At 41.5% G+C, this 19,348-nt stretch overlaps 1 protein-coding gene across 5 annotated transcripts in view; it reads left to right on the plus strand.

Moving 5' to 3' along the window:
* LOC106720319 (ecdysone-inducible protein E75) overlaps positions 1 to 10,740 on the plus strand; it is a 100,942-nt gene extending 90,202 nt beyond the window's left edge. For 4 of the 5 annotated variants that reach the window (XM_014514942.2, XM_014514943.2, XM_045686888.1 and 1 more), the window contains exons 3-5: positions 5,084 to 5,228; positions 8,634 to 8,869; positions 8,975 to 10,740. In XM_014514942.2, coding sequence (XP_014370428.1) covers positions 5,084 to 5,228; positions 8,634 to 8,869; positions 8,975 to 10,399 — 1,806 coding nt within the window. In that variant the 3' untranslated portion in view covers positions 10,400 to 10,740. Of the gene's footprint in view, positions 1 to 5,083; positions 5,229 to 7,106; positions 7,531 to 8,633; positions 8,870 to 8,974 lie in introns of those variants that run through there. The other variant, XM_014514945.2, reaches the window with a different exon arrangement.
* The last annotated feature ends 8,608 nt before the right edge of the window (positions 10,741 to 19,348 follow it).

The following is a 19,348-nucleotide window of genomic DNA, read 5'->3' on the forward strand; positions in this document are numbered from 1 at the left end:
TTGTGTTGATATTCCCTCAATATGCAAAACTAGAAGGTTGCCAACAAAAACATCAATAATACGTGCTCAGATCTATACCAATGATTGGCATTGATTTACTTCCTCATAACCTCGTGAAAATATACATTTTCATTGTATAATTTTAAATCAAATAATGAGTAAGATTGCATTATCCATATATTAAACAATCGCTCCATTCAAAGCAAAGTTTAATAAATATATAATGTCAGTAACCGAATCAAGACTTGACAAAGGTCGGATTGAGCGTGAAAGCGGTGCAAGGAAGTAGACGGAGTAGTGCAAGTGTACAAGTGAACTGGTTTGAGCAACAACTTGCCCGCCGGAGACCCAGACAAAGCACATCCTTCTGGCCGTCTGGCTCATTGTATGTCGACGAAAGGGAGAACATGCCCGGCGGGAAGAGATTAATTGCTCAAAATTTCCATTATCATAAATAAAATTCGTAACAAAGTATACAAATAAAATTAATTGTCATGTATATCACAAAAATAATACAACGAAACATATTAATTTAGAAAGTAAATTTTAATCAGTTCTCGAAAACATGAATATAACATTACGTCTAGCGACAGCTATCGGCGTTGAAAGTAAACATCGAATCGTTAGTTTCGCTGCTCGCCACCAGATGGCGCTGTACCTCGGCTGTGGTCGCTCGCGCTGTTCTATCGCGAACGGTACATGTTGAATGAATGGTGAGCGGGCTTGTTTTTACGGCTCACTACGAGGCGCGTGGCGTACGCACCGATGTCAACGAACCCGTGTTTATTACGGCACGTTCTTACATTATAAAGCAAAGCAACAATTAGAGCTCGCCGTTTCGAGAACTTCACGATCGCTTCTGATTAGGGCTGATACATTTACATACTAGAACTTAACTTTGTTATCTGAAGGTGGTTGATGCAAGGCCACGCGCTCTTTGTTCGCTAATTCAGAAATAACTCAGATATATATTTTTGTTAGCAAGAATATTTTAAATTAGATACTTATTAAATAAAGTTATTAAAAAAAAAATTGCGAGACTAATAATTATTATTTTTAAATTCAGAAAAACGCTGATTTTTTATTTTGTTAGCATTGAATATTTTAGAGTTTTATTTGTTAACAATCTTTTTTTTTTCAAATATAAGATACATTCTTTTATGCCAAAGATTGCACGCACAGCTACAATATAGTGGAATTAATCTGCATTCAAGCATATTGTTCCATCACTTTCAGTTATCAATACGATGGTAATTATTACTGATTATGTAACGAGTCCCTTGGTCTGTAAACAAACATACAGGTAATCAGTGGGGCTAGAGGGAGGAGGAGGCAGAGTTCGGGTCTCTTTGTTCTCAGTGACCGACATACAGCGCGCGCTTTGGGTCGCTCACAATTTCGGCACCGATCCGCACCGCAGGGCGCGAGGTCGTTGCTCCCGCGCGGGTCCGCGGCACCTCTCCTCTCCTACAGCCTCTCCTTGCCGTAACAACTTTTACGGTCAACGAATGTATGTACGCAACGAGAGCGTAACCCACATTATTTTTTTTAACTGTCAGCTTAAAAGTTCACCGACCCCTCGACGCTTGTGTTTATTGAGAGCGTCCCACGACACCCGCGCCTCCCCGCGCTCCGCTCCCGCCTTTACGATTTCCTGTGTGGCCACACTGCATGTCACCGATCTGTCTTTGTTACATTATACACATGAATTATTTATATAAAATATCTATTTGCGTTCTACTATAACACCTATTTTTATTTCAGTTTTAAACGATACAATTCAATATATTTTTTAGAATAAATTATAATATATTTTTAAAATTGATTATAATTTAAAATCAATTTATTACTATTTTAAATTTAAGTAGATATTAATCTTTGTTCAATGTATGTATAATGTATATGTTTTAGTAAACATTTTTTTAAACATAAAAAACATTACATTTTCGGATTGACTCACTGTTAGTTTTGAATATCAAACATATTTTGTATAAATCATCATTACAAGTTTGTTGGATTCTGTTGGAAATTATTGCATTATCTTACTTCAACAAAGAAGGTCGGGGTGAATGACTAGATTACCTTTAATACTTGGCAATGTCTATCCTAGTACAAATATGTCCGTCACGTAACACTCGAGTCGTAAAATGATACGTGATAAGTGAACGGCATATATGAATCAGATGCCCGATATGAATCAGTTGCTTTGTGTGTTATCAAGTAAACATCTGCGAAGCGACGGTTAGACGATGAGGTCGGTCGCTGTTCCCCGGTCGCCGGTCGTTTCCTCGGAAACCGAGCGATGCGTCAGCATGTTTTGCAACGGGCCCCGGCGTCTGAGTCGTCGTCCGCGACACCGTTAGCCGCACCGCCGATACTAGAACCTTCCTAATCGCAACGAACCGAAAGTAACTCGGTCACCGCTCCACACGACCATAAACTCAAAATATAAATTATAAAAATTTCCTTATTTGTGCAATAGTCGACGACAATCGACAATAAACGTTGAATTGTGTCAATGTAACGTTAGAGCGGGCGGCGGGCGAGCGCCGCGTCGTGTCGAAAAGTCTAGATGCGAGAGCGACGGCGCGACCCAAATCGCAGCGCTGTCGAAACTCCTCGAGGCCACATCATAAGCGTTTCCTCAGATACCAACACTTGCTCTACTCTTTATGTACCGAACTAAAATCTGGCCTCGATAAATATTCACAATTAACTAATGAAAATCTTTGATTAGTTTTAGGTTGTTAATTTATAATTATTATCACTACTAAACCAAGTAAAATAAATAACAATAATGAAGGTGGTAAGGTATGAAAAAATTATAATAAACTATATTTTTTCACTCATCTTATTGCCAAACTGCTACAATTGCCATTCTTTCACATAACAAACATGTCATTGAATGAATCACTAGATAGATACATAAATTTAAATTATATAAAAACTGAATCTAGTTCAGAGAACTAAATTATTTTTAGTTAAATATTGAGTTATTCGCCAATATAAAATAATTAATATGGGGCGTTGATGATTCAGAATATGAGTAGTATTGTGCCGTTAGTCAGTGGCCAATCAAATCGTGTCATCTCTGCGTAGTGTCCGCGCAACAATCTCTCTCAACAAATATACATTTTAGCTCAAAATTTATAAAAAAAATTAACTTACTGTATAAAATAAACTAATTCCGTTGGGTTGCTATTAGCAAATAGCGACAATATAATACATACGTATTTAAGGCAAAAACTTAGATAAATAAATTAGGTCTATAAGTAGAACACCAGTTGTTAATGTGTTGATAAATCATGCAAATGATAGAAATAATGAAATAGTACAAACCAAGAGTGTATTCTTACATTTAAAAATTATGAAATGTTTATTAGTTCTCGTTACACAACTCTCTGACTCACGCATACTAGAAAATTTAATAGGAATATGTATTGTATATATTAGTTTGAGTAAAATTATTGTAGTAAAGTCCGCGTACGATCGTAACGTGACCTAGTAATATATGAATCACATGCAATTGAATTTGGCCTGCAGATAATACTCGAGTACCGGCCACAAAATAAACTGAATACTTTTTAGAACTCAAAACGATGTAACCGTGTTATTTATTTAACGGCCGTTGACCTTATAAAATCATTCTACTAATTGACAAACCAAATAAACAAGTCATTAAATTATAATTAAGCTTGCATTTTGATTATTTATTAAAGTCCTGTGAATTATTGTATATATTATATATAGGTCACAAAATTCATTTTTCAATATTAAATGACAAAGTATTTTATTTTCTTGTCATAAAATGTATTTCGTAATAAACATATGGATAAGCTAGATACATATCTACGACATATCTATCGATAGTCATGATCGTAATAGCGAAGAAGTGCGGCGGAGTGGGGGAGGGGGATAAGGTTTTGTTTTCGCATCGGCGGTCGTCGACCGCTCGGCCGGTCACTGCCCGCGGTGGCCAATTATGGGCCACTCGTACAGCGCACAATGGATCGATGGCAGCACGGAATTGGGCCACCGAGCCGAACTGCCCCGCGCCGCGCCGCCCGCACTCCACGCTCGCCCCGAACCGAACGCGCGCAGCCTCCGCGCCGCTTCACCTCCTCCGGCTAGATTCACTCGCAATCACAATCAAATAAATTGACATCTATCTACGATCATGCGAGGCGCTCGATGTTTACAGTGCATAAAAAAACTAACTTAGCAACAACTTACGCTCTCATGAATAATAAAGAAGTAATGCGAATGCGAGTAATTAATTGTGGGTTTTAGTAATCAAGTGTGGTCTTATAATAAAATCACGCTAGCGGCGATAAAAACAATCGGCAGTAGTAAAGGCGCGTTTAATTGAATCAATAATGAAATTGGATCAATGCACCCCTAGCTAGGAGCGCGCGCGCATTGAGGTAGGCCGTGACGCGGCTGACGTCACCGGGCGCGGTCGTCGGCCCCGGGGCTCGCGCGGCTCCCGGGCACAGGGCGCGGGGGGAGTGCGCGGGCCGCGGGGCGCGCTCCGCAGTTGTGCAATCGAGCGGTCGTCGACCCGGGGTGAACGGCCTCGCGCCGCGACGCCCGCCGGGATGCGCCCGGCCTATATCCGGCGCACCGGTGCAGCGGCGGCGGCGCATTCTAGAGCGACGTGGACCGTTAGGAGCGCGAACGCGGGGGAAGCGCGGCGCGGCGGGTGGAGGGCGCGCGGTGAGGTACGGCGCGGGGCGAGGGGCACTCTCACTTTCTCGGTTGGGTCGGCGGCCGGCAAGTAGGTCGCGTCGGAAGGCGAGCGCCGCGAGGCGCAGCGGCGGCGCACAGTCAGCCGTCGGCCCCCGTTCGTGTCGGTGCAGTGCGCAGAATAGTGCTCAGCTCGTAGCTCCGGTCGGTCGGTGTGTGCAGTGAGAGAGCAAAGAGTAGTGCAGTGCGCGGCATGGCTTGCGGCGCGGAGTTGCGCGAGAGGCACTCGGTGCTCGTGAGCATGCTGGAGGCGCGCCGCGAGTCCAGCGACTCGGGCTGCTCCAGCGACGAGAGTTCGGACCCTGAGCGGGAAACTAACTGCAGCTGTGATTCCCAGGGGTTCTTCCGCCGCTCCATACAACAGAAGATACAGTATCGGCCGTGCACCAAGAACCAGCAATGTTCCATCCTAAGAATCAACAGAAACCGGTGCCAGTACTGCCGACTTAAGAAGTGTATCGCCGTCGGCATGAGCAGAGATGGTGAGTTTCTAATTATTTATCAACTTTATGTTAGAATTATTGATTATAAAAGCTATGATTATTTTTAATTATTATCAGTTTTAATTCTTTAAATAATAATTTAATTTAAAAATATTAATAAATTTTATTTCATTGAAACGCATTTCTGAAAGTCCATAAATTAATTTTGTGTTAGAATTAGATTTAATTTCAACTGATTGAAATGACAAAAACATATTTCTTTACTATAATAGTTTTTAAAAAGTAAACCTATATTTGGATATCTAGTTTGTAAATGTATTATGCGCGTAAATTGACTCACACTTGGCGTACAAAATTATGCAACGATGTGAGGTGTTGGCGGTGTATGGATGTGTGTGTATGTCGCAGCTCACGGGGCCGCACGCATACGCAATTAGCATGGGAAGGTCGTGCGCGCAATCCACCGTGGACGGTAGATAGGTGGTGGTCTCGTCAGGCAAGTGGGACGCGCGGCGCGGCGCGTGCCGGACAGATCCTATTTCGCCGTGCGCGCATTGCTGCAGGGCGGAGCGCGCGGGTCGCGGGTCGCGGGGGGGTGTGGGTTATGCAAGCGCGGGTGAGCGCACGCTAAGCGGGTCGACGGCCGCGGCCGCTCGGTGGCCGCTCGCCGCTCGCTACTCCGCGATTCGGGAGTTGCAACACCGCACGCCGCGAGCCGCGCGCTGCTCGCGGCCGTTCACGCAACGTGAAAGCGGAGAAAGGTGCATTTCGTAAGCGCGAGAGTGAAATTTATATTTTCACTTTCATAATGCAGTTCAACGCTCCACGATGAAGTAGTTTCGCCAGATTCATTATCTACGTAACTTGTAGCAATACAAAACGTATTAGTTGTCTTCTTAACCTCATTAAACGTTTTAATTCGATATTACGCATACGATCGGTACTTAGATATTAATATTACGAGTCAGGCATCGTAAATCTTCTTATCGGCAAAATTTCTGTTTTTCGGTAAAATAAAAAAAATGAATTACACTAAAATTGTTTTAATATTAATTTGTTAAGTTTTTTACTGCGCACGTAAAAGAATATTTATAAAGTTAACCAAGATATTTTCGCCGCTCGATAACAGATGGCGCTCTCTGTATGTTTTATTCAGCGCCACACGCTGATGTGCGGAGTTTAGTTGAACTAACGTCGATTCATTTTTCGTCAAATTAAACATGCAACGGTATACAATACTCATTAGCGTCTGTAATCATATGTCAACGTAATGTAAAAAAAAAAAAACTAATAGAAGGCAAATATTAATTGTTTTCCGGATCGGAACCTTACGGTAGATAAGATTTTTATGGTTCAAATTATTTTGCACTGTGAGAATTTCACTGGAAAATAATAACTATTATAAAGATGTACTTATTAATATCTCGTTAAATGTAATCTATCATTCGCGCGATGCATATATTACATTTTATTTTTATATTCTTTATAAATCAAGTTAATTTAAGCATTTTAAAAACATCGTTATTTTCATATCATTTAATATTGTGAATACAAGTTATAAAGTAATTTAAAGCGGCAGAATAAAACACTTCTCGAAAAATTTAAAGGCACAACTTTTATATTTTCGTTTTCGATATACATACTTAAATCGTGATAAAATACATAAATCGTGACACATGTGCACAATTAATAATATTATATTATTTAAATAGAATTGTGTCCTTGTATTTGAAGATGTCTAAATTTGGCAATAGGCATGGAATGGAAATTGCGAATGGTAGGAACCTGTGATCGCGGGTCATAAGGTAGGGCGAGCGGAGCCGGCGGGCGCGGGGGGGGGGGGGGGGGGGCAGGGGGATCTGCGCCGAGTTTATTGACGGCGCCCCCCTCCCCGGCTCCCCACCACCCGCTCGCGTCAAGTTCAAGGTTGTGTCGGCGCGCGCCGCGGCGCAGTGCGAGGGAGTCCGGCCCGCGCACCGGTCGTCAGCCCTCATCGCAATAGCTATGTCAGTGCGTCGTTCGCCAGTCCGCCACGAGAACTCGAGCGTCGCTCACTCTCCGCTCTCGCTGCTAGCAACTCGCTGACTTCGATTCAAACATTGGATTACCTCAACTACAATAACGGATTACAGTGTTTGTGTTTAAAAATAAATAAATTAACTTGTGCTATGTGACACTTATTAAAACTGACTACAACATAAAGTTACCAATTTAGTTATCAGTGGCCATTGGCTGTGAATTCCTAGTTATTAGTGTAAAACAAATATGGTCTCAGATATGGGAGAAGATTTACCAATTCTTAAGGGGATCCTCAACGGAGTTGTGAAATATCACAATGCTCGTATGTATTATTTATATTTGTTTCAACTTATCATGTATTCATTACATAGCGATTAACGATTAATAAGTTAACAATTTATATTTAACTGTCTTTTAACGTAAACAAACTTATTTTACGTAAAGTTTAAACATAGTATTACGTAGTACTCATTTTCTAAATGAAATAAATCAAGAACATGGACTAATGCTATTTTTGAACTAAATTTTGAATAAACAATAGGAAAACAAATTATTTTAATAAGTTTAATTTTTACACACTTTTATTAAAATGTTTCATATTTAAATTCGCACATTTTTTGAATTAGTAATAGATTATATTATAGTATTAAATAAATAAAACGGAATGATAGGAAACTTGAATTTAGTTAATATTAATTATCTACATCAATTTGTTGTTAACCCAGCGGTCAGTATTTTGAAATAAAATGTAGTAAAGTATAAGCGATGTATAATATTAATAAAGCGTTTTGAAACAATGTCAATGAGACAAAGTGAAACAGTTTCGATCGGGCGATAGCGAACAATAGGTGGAACATCTGGTGCGGCCCACATCGGCCAGGGAAAGTCAGGAGAAATGGAGAGAGGGCGCTCGCGCTCTCCGCTTTCGTTTTCAATCGTGCGTCGGCCGCGAACACTTTCACCAGCGCTCGCGCACCCCGCGCCGCCCCGCGCCGCCCCGCCAAGCGCCGAGCGCGAGAAAGTCGTAACACTTTTTATATGACCTCGCAACTCGCGCTTTGTCACTCTTCATTCGAATTAGTTCACTGAATCGCGACGCTTTCGGCTTTGTGCTGCGTGCTCGCCGAAAGAGGGGTCGTTGCGACGGCCGATGAACTCTACCCCGCGCGTCAGCTGCGCGTGACCGAGCACCCGCATACGTTCATGTCGGCCCGCAGCTGCCGTTTCAACTATAGAGCCGCGACCTTGCCCAACACGCCCTCCCTTAGTCCCGTATACACTTTATAACAAGCGAAGATGGTCACAGGGGGGGGAACGAAATGCACTTTTAACGGTTGGCCCATATTGTTTCATAGTAATATTGTTCTAATATTATGTAGTTAAAATTTGGACATGTTTTTGAACTTGTGTTTTGTTTTGTCGTAGCCGTGCGATTCGGACGCGTACCGAAGCGCGAGAAGGCGCGCATTCTGGCCGCCATGCAGCAGTCGTCATCGTCGCGCGCGCACGAGCAGGCCGCGGCCGCCGAGCTGGAGGACGCACCGCGGCTGCTGGCTCGTGTAGTGCGCGCACATCTAGACACCTGCGAGTTTACACGCGACCGCGTTGCTGCCATGCGCGCGCGCGCTCGTGACTGTCCCACCTATTCACAACCCACTTTGGTAAGTTTACACACGCTTTTTTTATATAAATATATCTACTGACTAGGTACTCTCTATATCGCATAATCGATATTTTTGACTAACAAAATGTTTTGTTTGTTGCAGGCGTGTCCGCTGAACCCAGCACCTGAGTTGCAATCTGAGAAAGAGTTTTCTCAGCGGTTCGCCCACGTGATCCGCGGCGTGATCGACTTCGCCGGCCTCATCCCAGGCTTTCAGTTGCTCACGCAGGACGACAAGTTCACGTTGCTAAAAAGTGGTCTCTTTGACGCTCTGTTTGTGCGACTCATTTGTATGTTTGATGCGCCGCTCAATAGCATCATCTGTCTCAATGGACAGCTAATGAAACGGGACTCTATTCAGAGCGGTGCTAATGCGCGGTTTCTCGTTGATTCCACATTTAAGTTCGCGGAACGCATGAACTCCATGAACCTTACAGATGCCGAAATCGGACTCTTCTGCGCCATAGTTCTAATCACCCCCGACAGGCCGGGCCTCCGCAATGTCGACTTGGTAGAGCGCATGCACGCCAGGTTAAAAGCTTGCCTGCAGACCGTCGTCACACAGAACAGGCCCGACAGGCCCGGCTTCCTCCGCGAGCTGATGGACACGTTGCCTGATCTACGCACCTTGAGCACGCTCCACACAGAGAAGCTGGTGGTGTTCCGCACCGAACACAAAGAATTGCTAAGGCAACAGATGTGGGGTGAGGAGGAAGGTTGTTCCTGGGCGGACTCCGGACCTGAGGAGTCTGCACGCAGTCCGATCGGCTCCGTGTCAAGCAGTGAGTCCGGGGAGGTAGGCGGCGAGTGCGGTACGCCGCTGCTGGCCGCCACGCTTGCCGGCCGCCGGCGACTCGATTCGCGCAGTTCCGTCGACGAGGAGGCGCTAGGTGTGGCGCACCTGGCACATAACGGCCTTACCGTTACGCCCGTGCGGCCGCCGCCGCGCTACCGCAAGCTCGACTCCCCCACGGACTCTGGCATCGAATCCGGCAATGAGAAGCATGAGCGAATCGTGGGCCCGGGGTCAGGCTGCTCGAGCCCGAGATCGTCGCTGGAGGAGCACGCGGAAGACAGACGACCGACGCCCGCCGACGACATGCCCGTGCTAAAACGAGTGCTGCAGGCGCCACCGCTGTACGATGCGCCACTGCTTATGGACGAGGCGTATAAGCCGCACAAGAAGTTCCGCGCGATGCGGCGCGACACAGGCGAAGCGGAGGCGCGACCGGTGCCCTCGCCGCAGCCACCGCCGCGCGCCTCTTTGTCGGCCACGCACACGGAGCTGGCGCGCAGCCTGCGCGAGTGTCCGCGCATGACGCCAGAGCAGCTGAAGCGTACCGACCTCATCACGCAATACATGCGGCGCGGCGAGGCGTGTGAACCATGCGCGCCGGCGCCGTTGGCCCCGTTGGCGCCAGCGCCCGTGCTCGCGCTGCAAGTGGACGTGGCGGACGCGCCGCTTAACCTTTCCAAGAAGTCTCCATCGCCGCCGCGCGCCTATATGCCGCGCATGCTGGAGGCGTGAGACCGGCCCGCGGAGCCGCATGTCTCCGCTACCCCCCACCCCGATCTACTATAAATTCAATAAACTATGTAGTTAATGATCGTTCGCAAATCGGTTTAATATAATATGTGATAATTCGGTTAAGACGCGTGCGTGCGTGCGTGGCCGGTGCGGGACGAGGAGAGCGCAATAGACTGAAACATAATTTAAGACTATATAAGTATAATTTATAATGCAATGCAGCGCCGGTCGCGGTGTGTTTGTGTGTGTATTGTATGTGCGTATGTGAGCGTGCTCAGTCATTTGTTTGTTAATATAATGACAGGTTGTCGAATTAAAATAAAACAAACTTGTAAAAATTTCCTATGACTTTGATTCCATTCCTTTAGGTATATAATAATTATTCTTCATTAGTTTATACGTTAAATAATGCAACCCTCAACCTGGAGGCGTGGCCTTGGTTGAATCGTGGTTAAATCATCATTACTTGATTACAGAGTGATCTAGTAGAATCAATTTAATTCACATCACCTGAATATGCATAAATCCTTTAGTCAAAGTATCAAAAATCAAATGAACGGCTCGAAATACACATAATATCGATCCCAACCAACAGAAGTGTTACATCTCTTAATCTTAAGAGCTCTTAGTTTTACTCAAGAAATTGATAGAGGCCATATTAATTAACTACGACCACAAACATTAAAGTGACCTTAGACATCACAAAGCGTTGACATATCTCTTATGGTAAAAGTTGTTAACTCTAAAAAGATCGACATCGGCAACAATTCAAAGACAAAGCAGAGATGTGACGTCTAAAGACGACATCGGTCGTCGACACTCAACACAGCAACCGCACTTCCGTGCGCCGCGCCGATGACCCCGCGCCTACACTGACACTTCCGTGTTCCGGCCGCGCGGCGCGCGGTCGCACGATCTTTTCCTGACTTTTCAATGCTAAAATCAAATTTAAATACTTAATATACAAGCTACCAAAAATGATTGCGGAAATAATAGAAACATGATCGAAAATTAACATTTTCATGTTTCAATATCGCAACTGCAATAAATGGATGTTTGTTAGAAGGCATCTCTGGAGCAGCTTAACGGATCTTGATGAAATGTAGACAAATATAGAATATAGTCTGGAAGAACACATTTCTTACTTACTAATCTTTTTTTAATTCTGCGTGGCCGTAGTCACCTACGACAGCTAGTTTCTAATAAAAGTAAAAAATCATTCTAAACTACCAATATCGAAAGTTTGCTTTTCCACAAGGTCTGAGGTTTCAGTTTAGTTTCTAATGCAACAGTATATCACGCTCTTAACCAGGCGGTAGCCTGAACCTAAGGGGTACCTTAAATACAGAAGGTACATTTAGCAAGATAGGAATTCTTCTCATTATATTTCACATCCCTAATTTAAATTGATTTGGTTATACTTTGATAGTGACAGTCAATCACATTCAATTAAAAAAAAAAACTTAATAAGTAATCTATGTGTTCTTCTAAACTATGTTCTACACCTGTGCCAAATTTCATCAAGATCCGTTGAGCCATTCCGTTACCGGTAGTTATTACTAACTTCAAACAAACATCCATCCATCTAAACATTCGCATTTATAATATTACCTATATATATATTATATAGGTATATATATCCTACATGAGAATTTCCATATTTTGCATGTTCCCTACATTAAGAGATCTGTGACAAAACCAAAAAAATGCGATTTCGGGCGGCTGGCAGCACGTTTCGTTGTGGCGGGTGCAAAGGATAGCGGACGAGTGTATTGACCGGCGCGACGCGACGGCGCGGCGGCGCTGCACTCGTCGGCCCTGCACTTGACTCGTGCCGCTGTCGGTGCATCGCCCTACACCCGCCCGCACCCGGCGCCTCCCGCGCACATCCCGTACACCCCACACCCACGTACAACACCCTCCATCCAGATCCTTGCACATACCATCTGCTCCCTCCTAAACAAAATGTCAGGGTTCAAACCCCCTGACATTATTGCACGTGTTGTTTATTAAGTTCCTCTATAACTAGAACTAGATGCTGATGCTAATAAAAACTAGATGCTGTTTGCGGCTTTGTCAGCTTTTCGTGCGATGTCTTAGCTTTTAAGTGTCGAAAAAAATCTTACAGTGACTTAGACGGTGCATTTCCCATCTTACTGCTTGCTTACTAGAAATCAGGTAAATATCACGTTTCTGTCTTCAAAAGACCTATAATTAGGTATCTCTATTGTATACCTGCAGTCATATTAGAGGACATAGTATAAAACATGAAAACGTAAAAACATGTTTATTTTGAATTGACAAAGTTTGTATATCTTATATACCTTAATTGCAACTTAATGTGCATTGTGCATATTTTTCTCCGAACGTTTGAATATCAACTCAAGAGCACATTATTATTACATCTCAGAGATAAATTTTAGTATCTGTTGATAGCATTTAACACCTAGCCATGTTGCTAGTTGTTTCGGGACGATTACTTAATTTTCTTTCCACGCGGAATGTAGGTACTACAATAGTAGATAGTAGATAAAATAGTAGATTATTTGAAATTTACTAATATTTGTCTGAACCATTTCAGTTAAGGTCTAGGCTAGTAAGGGCTACAAATTCTGATAAATCCCGCCATTTCGGACCCACGGCCACTTTGTCGGAAGTTCCTAACTTAGGGTATTGGCCATTAGACAATTTTCGCTCCAATGACTAACGAACGTTTACTTCAGTTGATTCAACGTCTTAAATTTAATACTGACAATTCGAATCCTTTTCTAACCGTACTGACGTTCAGACAAATTATGTTATTCAATGATTCTGCCGTGTTACTTCAGAAAAGAATGAATGGTTTAATTTAATAGGGTTTATTAATTTACATGTTATGTGTCGGGTGGAGTGACGGTATGTAGACATGGTGTAAATACACAAGACCTCCGGGCGACGTCGAAAGCCCCGAACTGGCCACGACCCGCGACCTTACCGCGCGAGGTCACGCCCGCTCCCGCGAACGGCGCGGCGGTTCACGCGGAAACAGGATGCCACATCATATTTAATAACACAACATAATTTTGACTTATTTGACATTTTAAATGAATAAAATGAAACAAAAGTAATTATTCTAACTAACCTTTATCGCTAAATATGTTTCTATTTTTTTCCACATATCACATTGATTTTTTCCATAGTTCTATTGACTCACAAACTGTTCAGTTACCTCATCTAATGAAAATGCAATTGTGGAGACTATGTTTCTCACAAAAATGGCTCGCGGTATAGATGATAAGATTTTTGCTAACATCAAATTTATTGAATTTACGTTATTACCAATGATATTAAATTTGCACAAGATGTAGGCGGAAAACGAGTGGGTCGGGGGTGGCGGGAGGGCACGTGGGCGCGGGGTGCGCAGCGGCCGGGGGTTATGCGGGGCGAGAGCGGGGCGGGGCGGCCGGCTCCAAGGTCGCAGAGTCACAGCCGGGCAAGGTCGGCGTGCCCGCGCGTGCCCGCTCCCGCCCCCGCCCCGCACCGCCCGCACTTCACACCCGATCACTCCCTAGATTTGCGTGGGACGTGACCTTTATCCACGCTCTGGAGCAATAATTGTATATATACATAAGTACTCAATGTTTTAGGCTTACATAACAGTCACACTAGACATGAAGATCAGTATTCGGATAGTGTGTCATTCAAACAATTTGATTGATTAGGAATATTACTAGATAAGAAAAATGGCAAAGTTATTATACGAGTGGTTACAAAAATGTTAAGTCCTGTAAGGTTGGTTGTATGTTGCATGTAATTCACACATTTTTTCTTTTTTATTTATCACCTTTTTTATATGTAGTTGAATCCGACATGCGTTGCAATGCCAAAATCTAAATAATGTTAAAGCCTAGAAGATCATCAAAAGAAATCGTCATCAAATATTATTGACACAGCAAGCAAAACAATTCATTAAAAAATAAACATGTTTTAGGGTATAAACCTTCTCTGGCTTCAGCAGAATATCCTAACAGTGTCAGTGTCAAGTTCTGTTCAACGAACTTACAAAAATATTGTAAACTATAAAATATTGAACATCTAAAATAAAAGAAAAGATAAATTGACACAATCTTTATGTCGCTCACAGTAAAAGATTAAAGTCTGTATGTGTTTGTGTGGTTATACAACAGGTTGCGATATGAAAACGGGCGCGGAAGCCGTGGGAAGAATCGATCGATAAGAGGACCTTTAGGAAGCAACGACGACGCGAGCCCAGTACCTGCTTCTGACCTTTTGACCTTATTTATAGTTTATTTTTATTGTAATTGATTATTCATGTAGAATATTAATATAACGGAATGTTAATAACATAAAGGAAAACAAAACACATACACACCCAATGTGTGGTGGCGATTTTGGAAGACACTAGGCAAGGTCTAATAGTTTGATGACGTAGGCTCTAAAAAAGGTGATTAATCGATGTAGACCACTTAATTGTAATTACTGGATAAGTGTAAACTAGTAGTATCTGTTATAAATCTTCTTTATTCCGTTGTTAAATACGCTACATATTTCCAATAAATTACAAGAGCACAATCACTTTCGTTGTTATTCCAATCCTATCACATCTTGCACTCTTTTCCCACTTAAATCCATCGTTGTTACTTTTTTTTATTTTCTTTATCACTTGATTAGGTGAAGGTGTTCTCGGTAGCCAGTTATTATATTCAGCATATTAAATATCCTAATAATTATGTTTTTATATACTATGTTGTTATAAATTAATTCTACTTTTAAATAAATAATATATGAATATAAAATAGCCTGCGCCTGTTTTGCAAGCGCCATCTGTCGATCGCATTGTTGACTGACCAATTACATTATTATTTATTTATTTATTTATTTATAATACAGTGTTAACCTTGGAAATACAACTACGTCCCAAAAAATTATTAAAAATAATTAGACTGCAGGATTAAAAATCATTGTCTCTTTAAAATATATAAAATGTTAATTAATAAAGCCGAAAAAACACTTACTGTTAGTAAGTAGGCGTTTAAACAAAATATTTTTAAATGATTATCATACTTATTTGTACAATCAGCTATTAGAAGTAAAGGTATTTATATATTTCCGAGTTCCCCTTAACGAAGAGCGGAGAGGTGGCGCAGGATCAACCCCCTTTGACCTTACCCGACCTTTCAACTCTTACCTAAAGCTTTTTTATTAAACTAAATAGAGTACTTTTAACTTGATGATGTCAAGCGTTCAGGTCACTATGATCATATGAAGATTTCTTTCACCAAATGTTTACTTTTACAAGTCTATCTGTCTATAGGCAAGTCCGTTATATATTGAAGGGGGATAATCAATATGGGAAAACTATTGTTGCCCTAGATTCATAGACAAATAGTGTTGTATGCTTAGTTATGGCTTTAATTGGTAGTACAATTTTTTTACTTGTTACAACTTATAACATTGTTAAAACAGTGGCCTTGATGTCAGGTATTTGGGAGCAAGAATGTAGGTCAGCTGGGGAGGATCTCACAGAATAGACTATGAAAATGAGGACACTCGTAGGTTTATATCAGATTTATAAAACATGTACATAAAAGTTTATTTAATTACTTTCTTATATAATCTATTACTCGGAACAAACACGAATTTGAAGACACACAAAAATATTTTTTTGTTAATAGAGGTAAAATAAAAGAGATAATTTTAAGAGGCCAGTATTTTTAAATCAAAACAAACAACTGTACTTAATCTAACTAGTATTATAAATGCCAAAGTTTAAATGAATGGATGGATGTTTATTACTACGCATCTTTAGAACGGCTATACATATCGTGCTGAAATTTGGATTAAATGAAGAACATAGTCTGGAAGAAAACAGAACATAGTTTTTTTTATTCTGCGCGGAGTCACGGGCGAAAACTAGTTCTGAATATAAGCTGTGCTAAAAACGCATTTCAAATAATTACAAGTAAAATAACAAATAAAATTTTTATTATCTTATGGGTTTATACAACTTTCTTTGTTTCGAAGATGCGTGATACATAAAGAATAATCTCTCGCCTTGCTTCAGATACTGCTACAAATATTAATATGAATATTTTATAACTTATACAATTGTTATATATTTTTATTCAAGAGAAATTCAAACACGAAAAGTTACTCAGCTTAAATCAAAGAATCTAAATTGTAGATAAGGGAATAGAATCGGGTGTTCTGAGAGGGCCGACTTATGTCGGTTGCATAACTTATAGTGTTGTGGGAGGCTGTAAGACTGAGAGCTCGGGAGTGTTCTGGAGTGAGGGTGTGTGAGGTGCGGGGCGGAGGGCAGGCGGGGTGTCGAGGTCGCGGCAAGGTCGCACGACCGCTACTTCCAGAGGTATCACCCCTAGACCTGCGCGCCGCGCCGCGCCGGGGCAAACTTCCAATCTTACCATATACAGCATACGTGTCTACAATTAATGTTATCTTACATTACGGAAAATGAGTAGTTTTTTTAAAACCATTATCACCTCTTTATCTTATTCTTGTGTAATGTTGCAAACTCAAGGTTGTTCCACGTCTGTAGGTAGTTATACGAAACGATTCGAGCTCTCTGTATTTAGTTTGACTTGTATGACTTAATATGATATGAAAACCAGCAAGATAGTTCCTTACTTTATTTCCTAGAACATGACTAACATAATATAATCATTTCGCTAGGTGAAAAACATTTAACTTCAGAAGTATAAAGGGATAGACGTAGTTACCTACGTGTTTTAGGAAATCTCATTAATTGTACCCTTGCACGTGTGGCTGTTGCATAAAGTATAATAAAATAAAATCTTACTATTATTATAAATGCCAATGTTAGTATGTATGGATGCGATGGATCTTTGTTAGAAGGTATATGCAGACCGGTTCAACGGATTTCCAGAAAATTTGGTATACACATAGGCTATTAATTTAGTTTTTTTCAATTCCGCGCGAACGGATTTGGGGCGACAATTAGTTGATACATAACTTCATCGGTGAGCTTTGAGTATTTTACACCAACGAAATTCTATAGAACTTCGACGTATATCGCTAAAACCTGAATGTGATAAAATCGTAATATTATTTTTCCTTCGCTTGTTCGTCTTTTGTTTTAAGTCGTTGCACACGGGGTGTTTAAATTATTAATTACTAGCAGTTGCGGAGATACCATCAAACAAAAATCCATCCATCCATCTAAACATTCACTGAATGAAAACCACATGGAAAAAAACGGAGACCTATATTATTTGAATAGACATACAATATTTTTCCCACAGATTTGATATATTCTTAATATATTAGTTTAAGTCCTTTAAAGGACCTTAGCATATTTTGTTAACTACAGATATATTTATGACGTTAGTTTAATTAAATCGTAGCGTACTTAGGAAAAAATTTATGTTACTTTAACTTTATTTTCCCCGAAAGTACATTGACTGTTATAATAGTTGCCCTACATAATATATCAAATTTATAAAAAGTAGAGTAAAAAGTAAAAATTTGTTTTATAAACTTGATAACTAATTACTATCACAGTTTAGGATGTCAATAAAAAACCCGTGACCGTAAAACACGCGGTTCACCTTACAGTCGACTGGTAGTATACAGTTGGGGCTTGTGCCAAAGGGCTGGCGGGTGGCACGACCTTGCTGGCCGACATTACCGAACATGTAGGTCAGTGAGACCATTCGCCCTTGACCTACGATAAAGGCGCGCCCTTAGTGCGCCCCGACTCCCCTTTACAATAGTCACTGTTTCACAAGACCAACAAGAAAGGTCATTCTTGAAGAACATACGATACGTTAAATATAATGCTTATTCAACTCGTATCAAGTATAACCCCAGTATCTGTTATGCGATAATTCTTAAAATATCACGCGTCGATCAATGCGCTCTCTTCAAACGTGTAAGTAAATATATTACGTAGTTTCAAATGTATTGATATTTGATAACCTCAATGACATTGCGCCGTAAAAATTGCTCGATTGTTGTCGACAGCTGTTTTCGAAAGAAACTCTAGAAAGTTGCAATTGGCACTCGCGTAATGATTCCACTACTGTGGCAGAAATAATCAGTGAAACTAACTTGTAAACAAGTGATACGCCATATTACGGATATGGCACAACAGCTGAAATGGGAAAAGAAGTATCCCCTTTTCTTTACCATAACCTCAACCATTAACATACCACACGTGGCAATGAAATAGGAAGGGATGACGTAAGAAACTGTGCGATTTTAAAATAGCGACTCGACTTTACCATGACCTTGCGCACAAATACTATTATCGACATCGCTGCTACACCTCGTACAAAGGAAAATCGCATGTTTTCACGAATAATTTCGCGCAGAATATCGTGTTTTCGCGAATTATTCCGGGAAGCGGAGATAGAGGCGAGTAACGGGTTGGCTGCGATTATTCAGATATCGCGGGAGCAGATCGCTGGTGCGCGTGTGTGAGTTTGCGCGTTGCGCGTGTGTGTTGCCGTGACATTGAACTTCACTCTTCGCGCGGCGGCGCACGAGTTGCGTAACCGCACGTTGAGATACAGATAAAATAAACTATACGCATGCCTACCCAGCGCCGTCTGTTTTCATTGCCTTATTATTGAAAAAAAAACCTAATATACAAATATAATATTTTCGATTATGTAACACACTATAATAAGTTTTTTGTAGTATTTGTAAATCTATTAAATGAATATTAAATATCTACTACTTGGATGATATTAAGTATAATATTTCTATTTAAAAAGTGAGTATGTAATCAATACGGAAAGAATAAAGGCAGGGAAGGACATTGGACGCGTTGGTTGTGCACGTGGTACGAATCAAGTTTACTGATTTGGACAATGACATTGACATTGGTTGCCGGTTGCCGGCTGCTGGTGACTGCGCGACTGGACGCGACGACGCTATCGGCCGGCTTTATATTTTTAATGCTGT

Source organism: Papilio machaon, chromosome 4 (genome assembly GCF_912999745.1).
Source record: "Papilio machaon chromosome 4, ilPapMach1.1, whole genome shotgun sequence".
Taxonomy (NCBI): Eukaryota; Metazoa; Arthropoda; class Insecta; order Lepidoptera; family Papilionidae; genus Papilio; species Papilio machaon.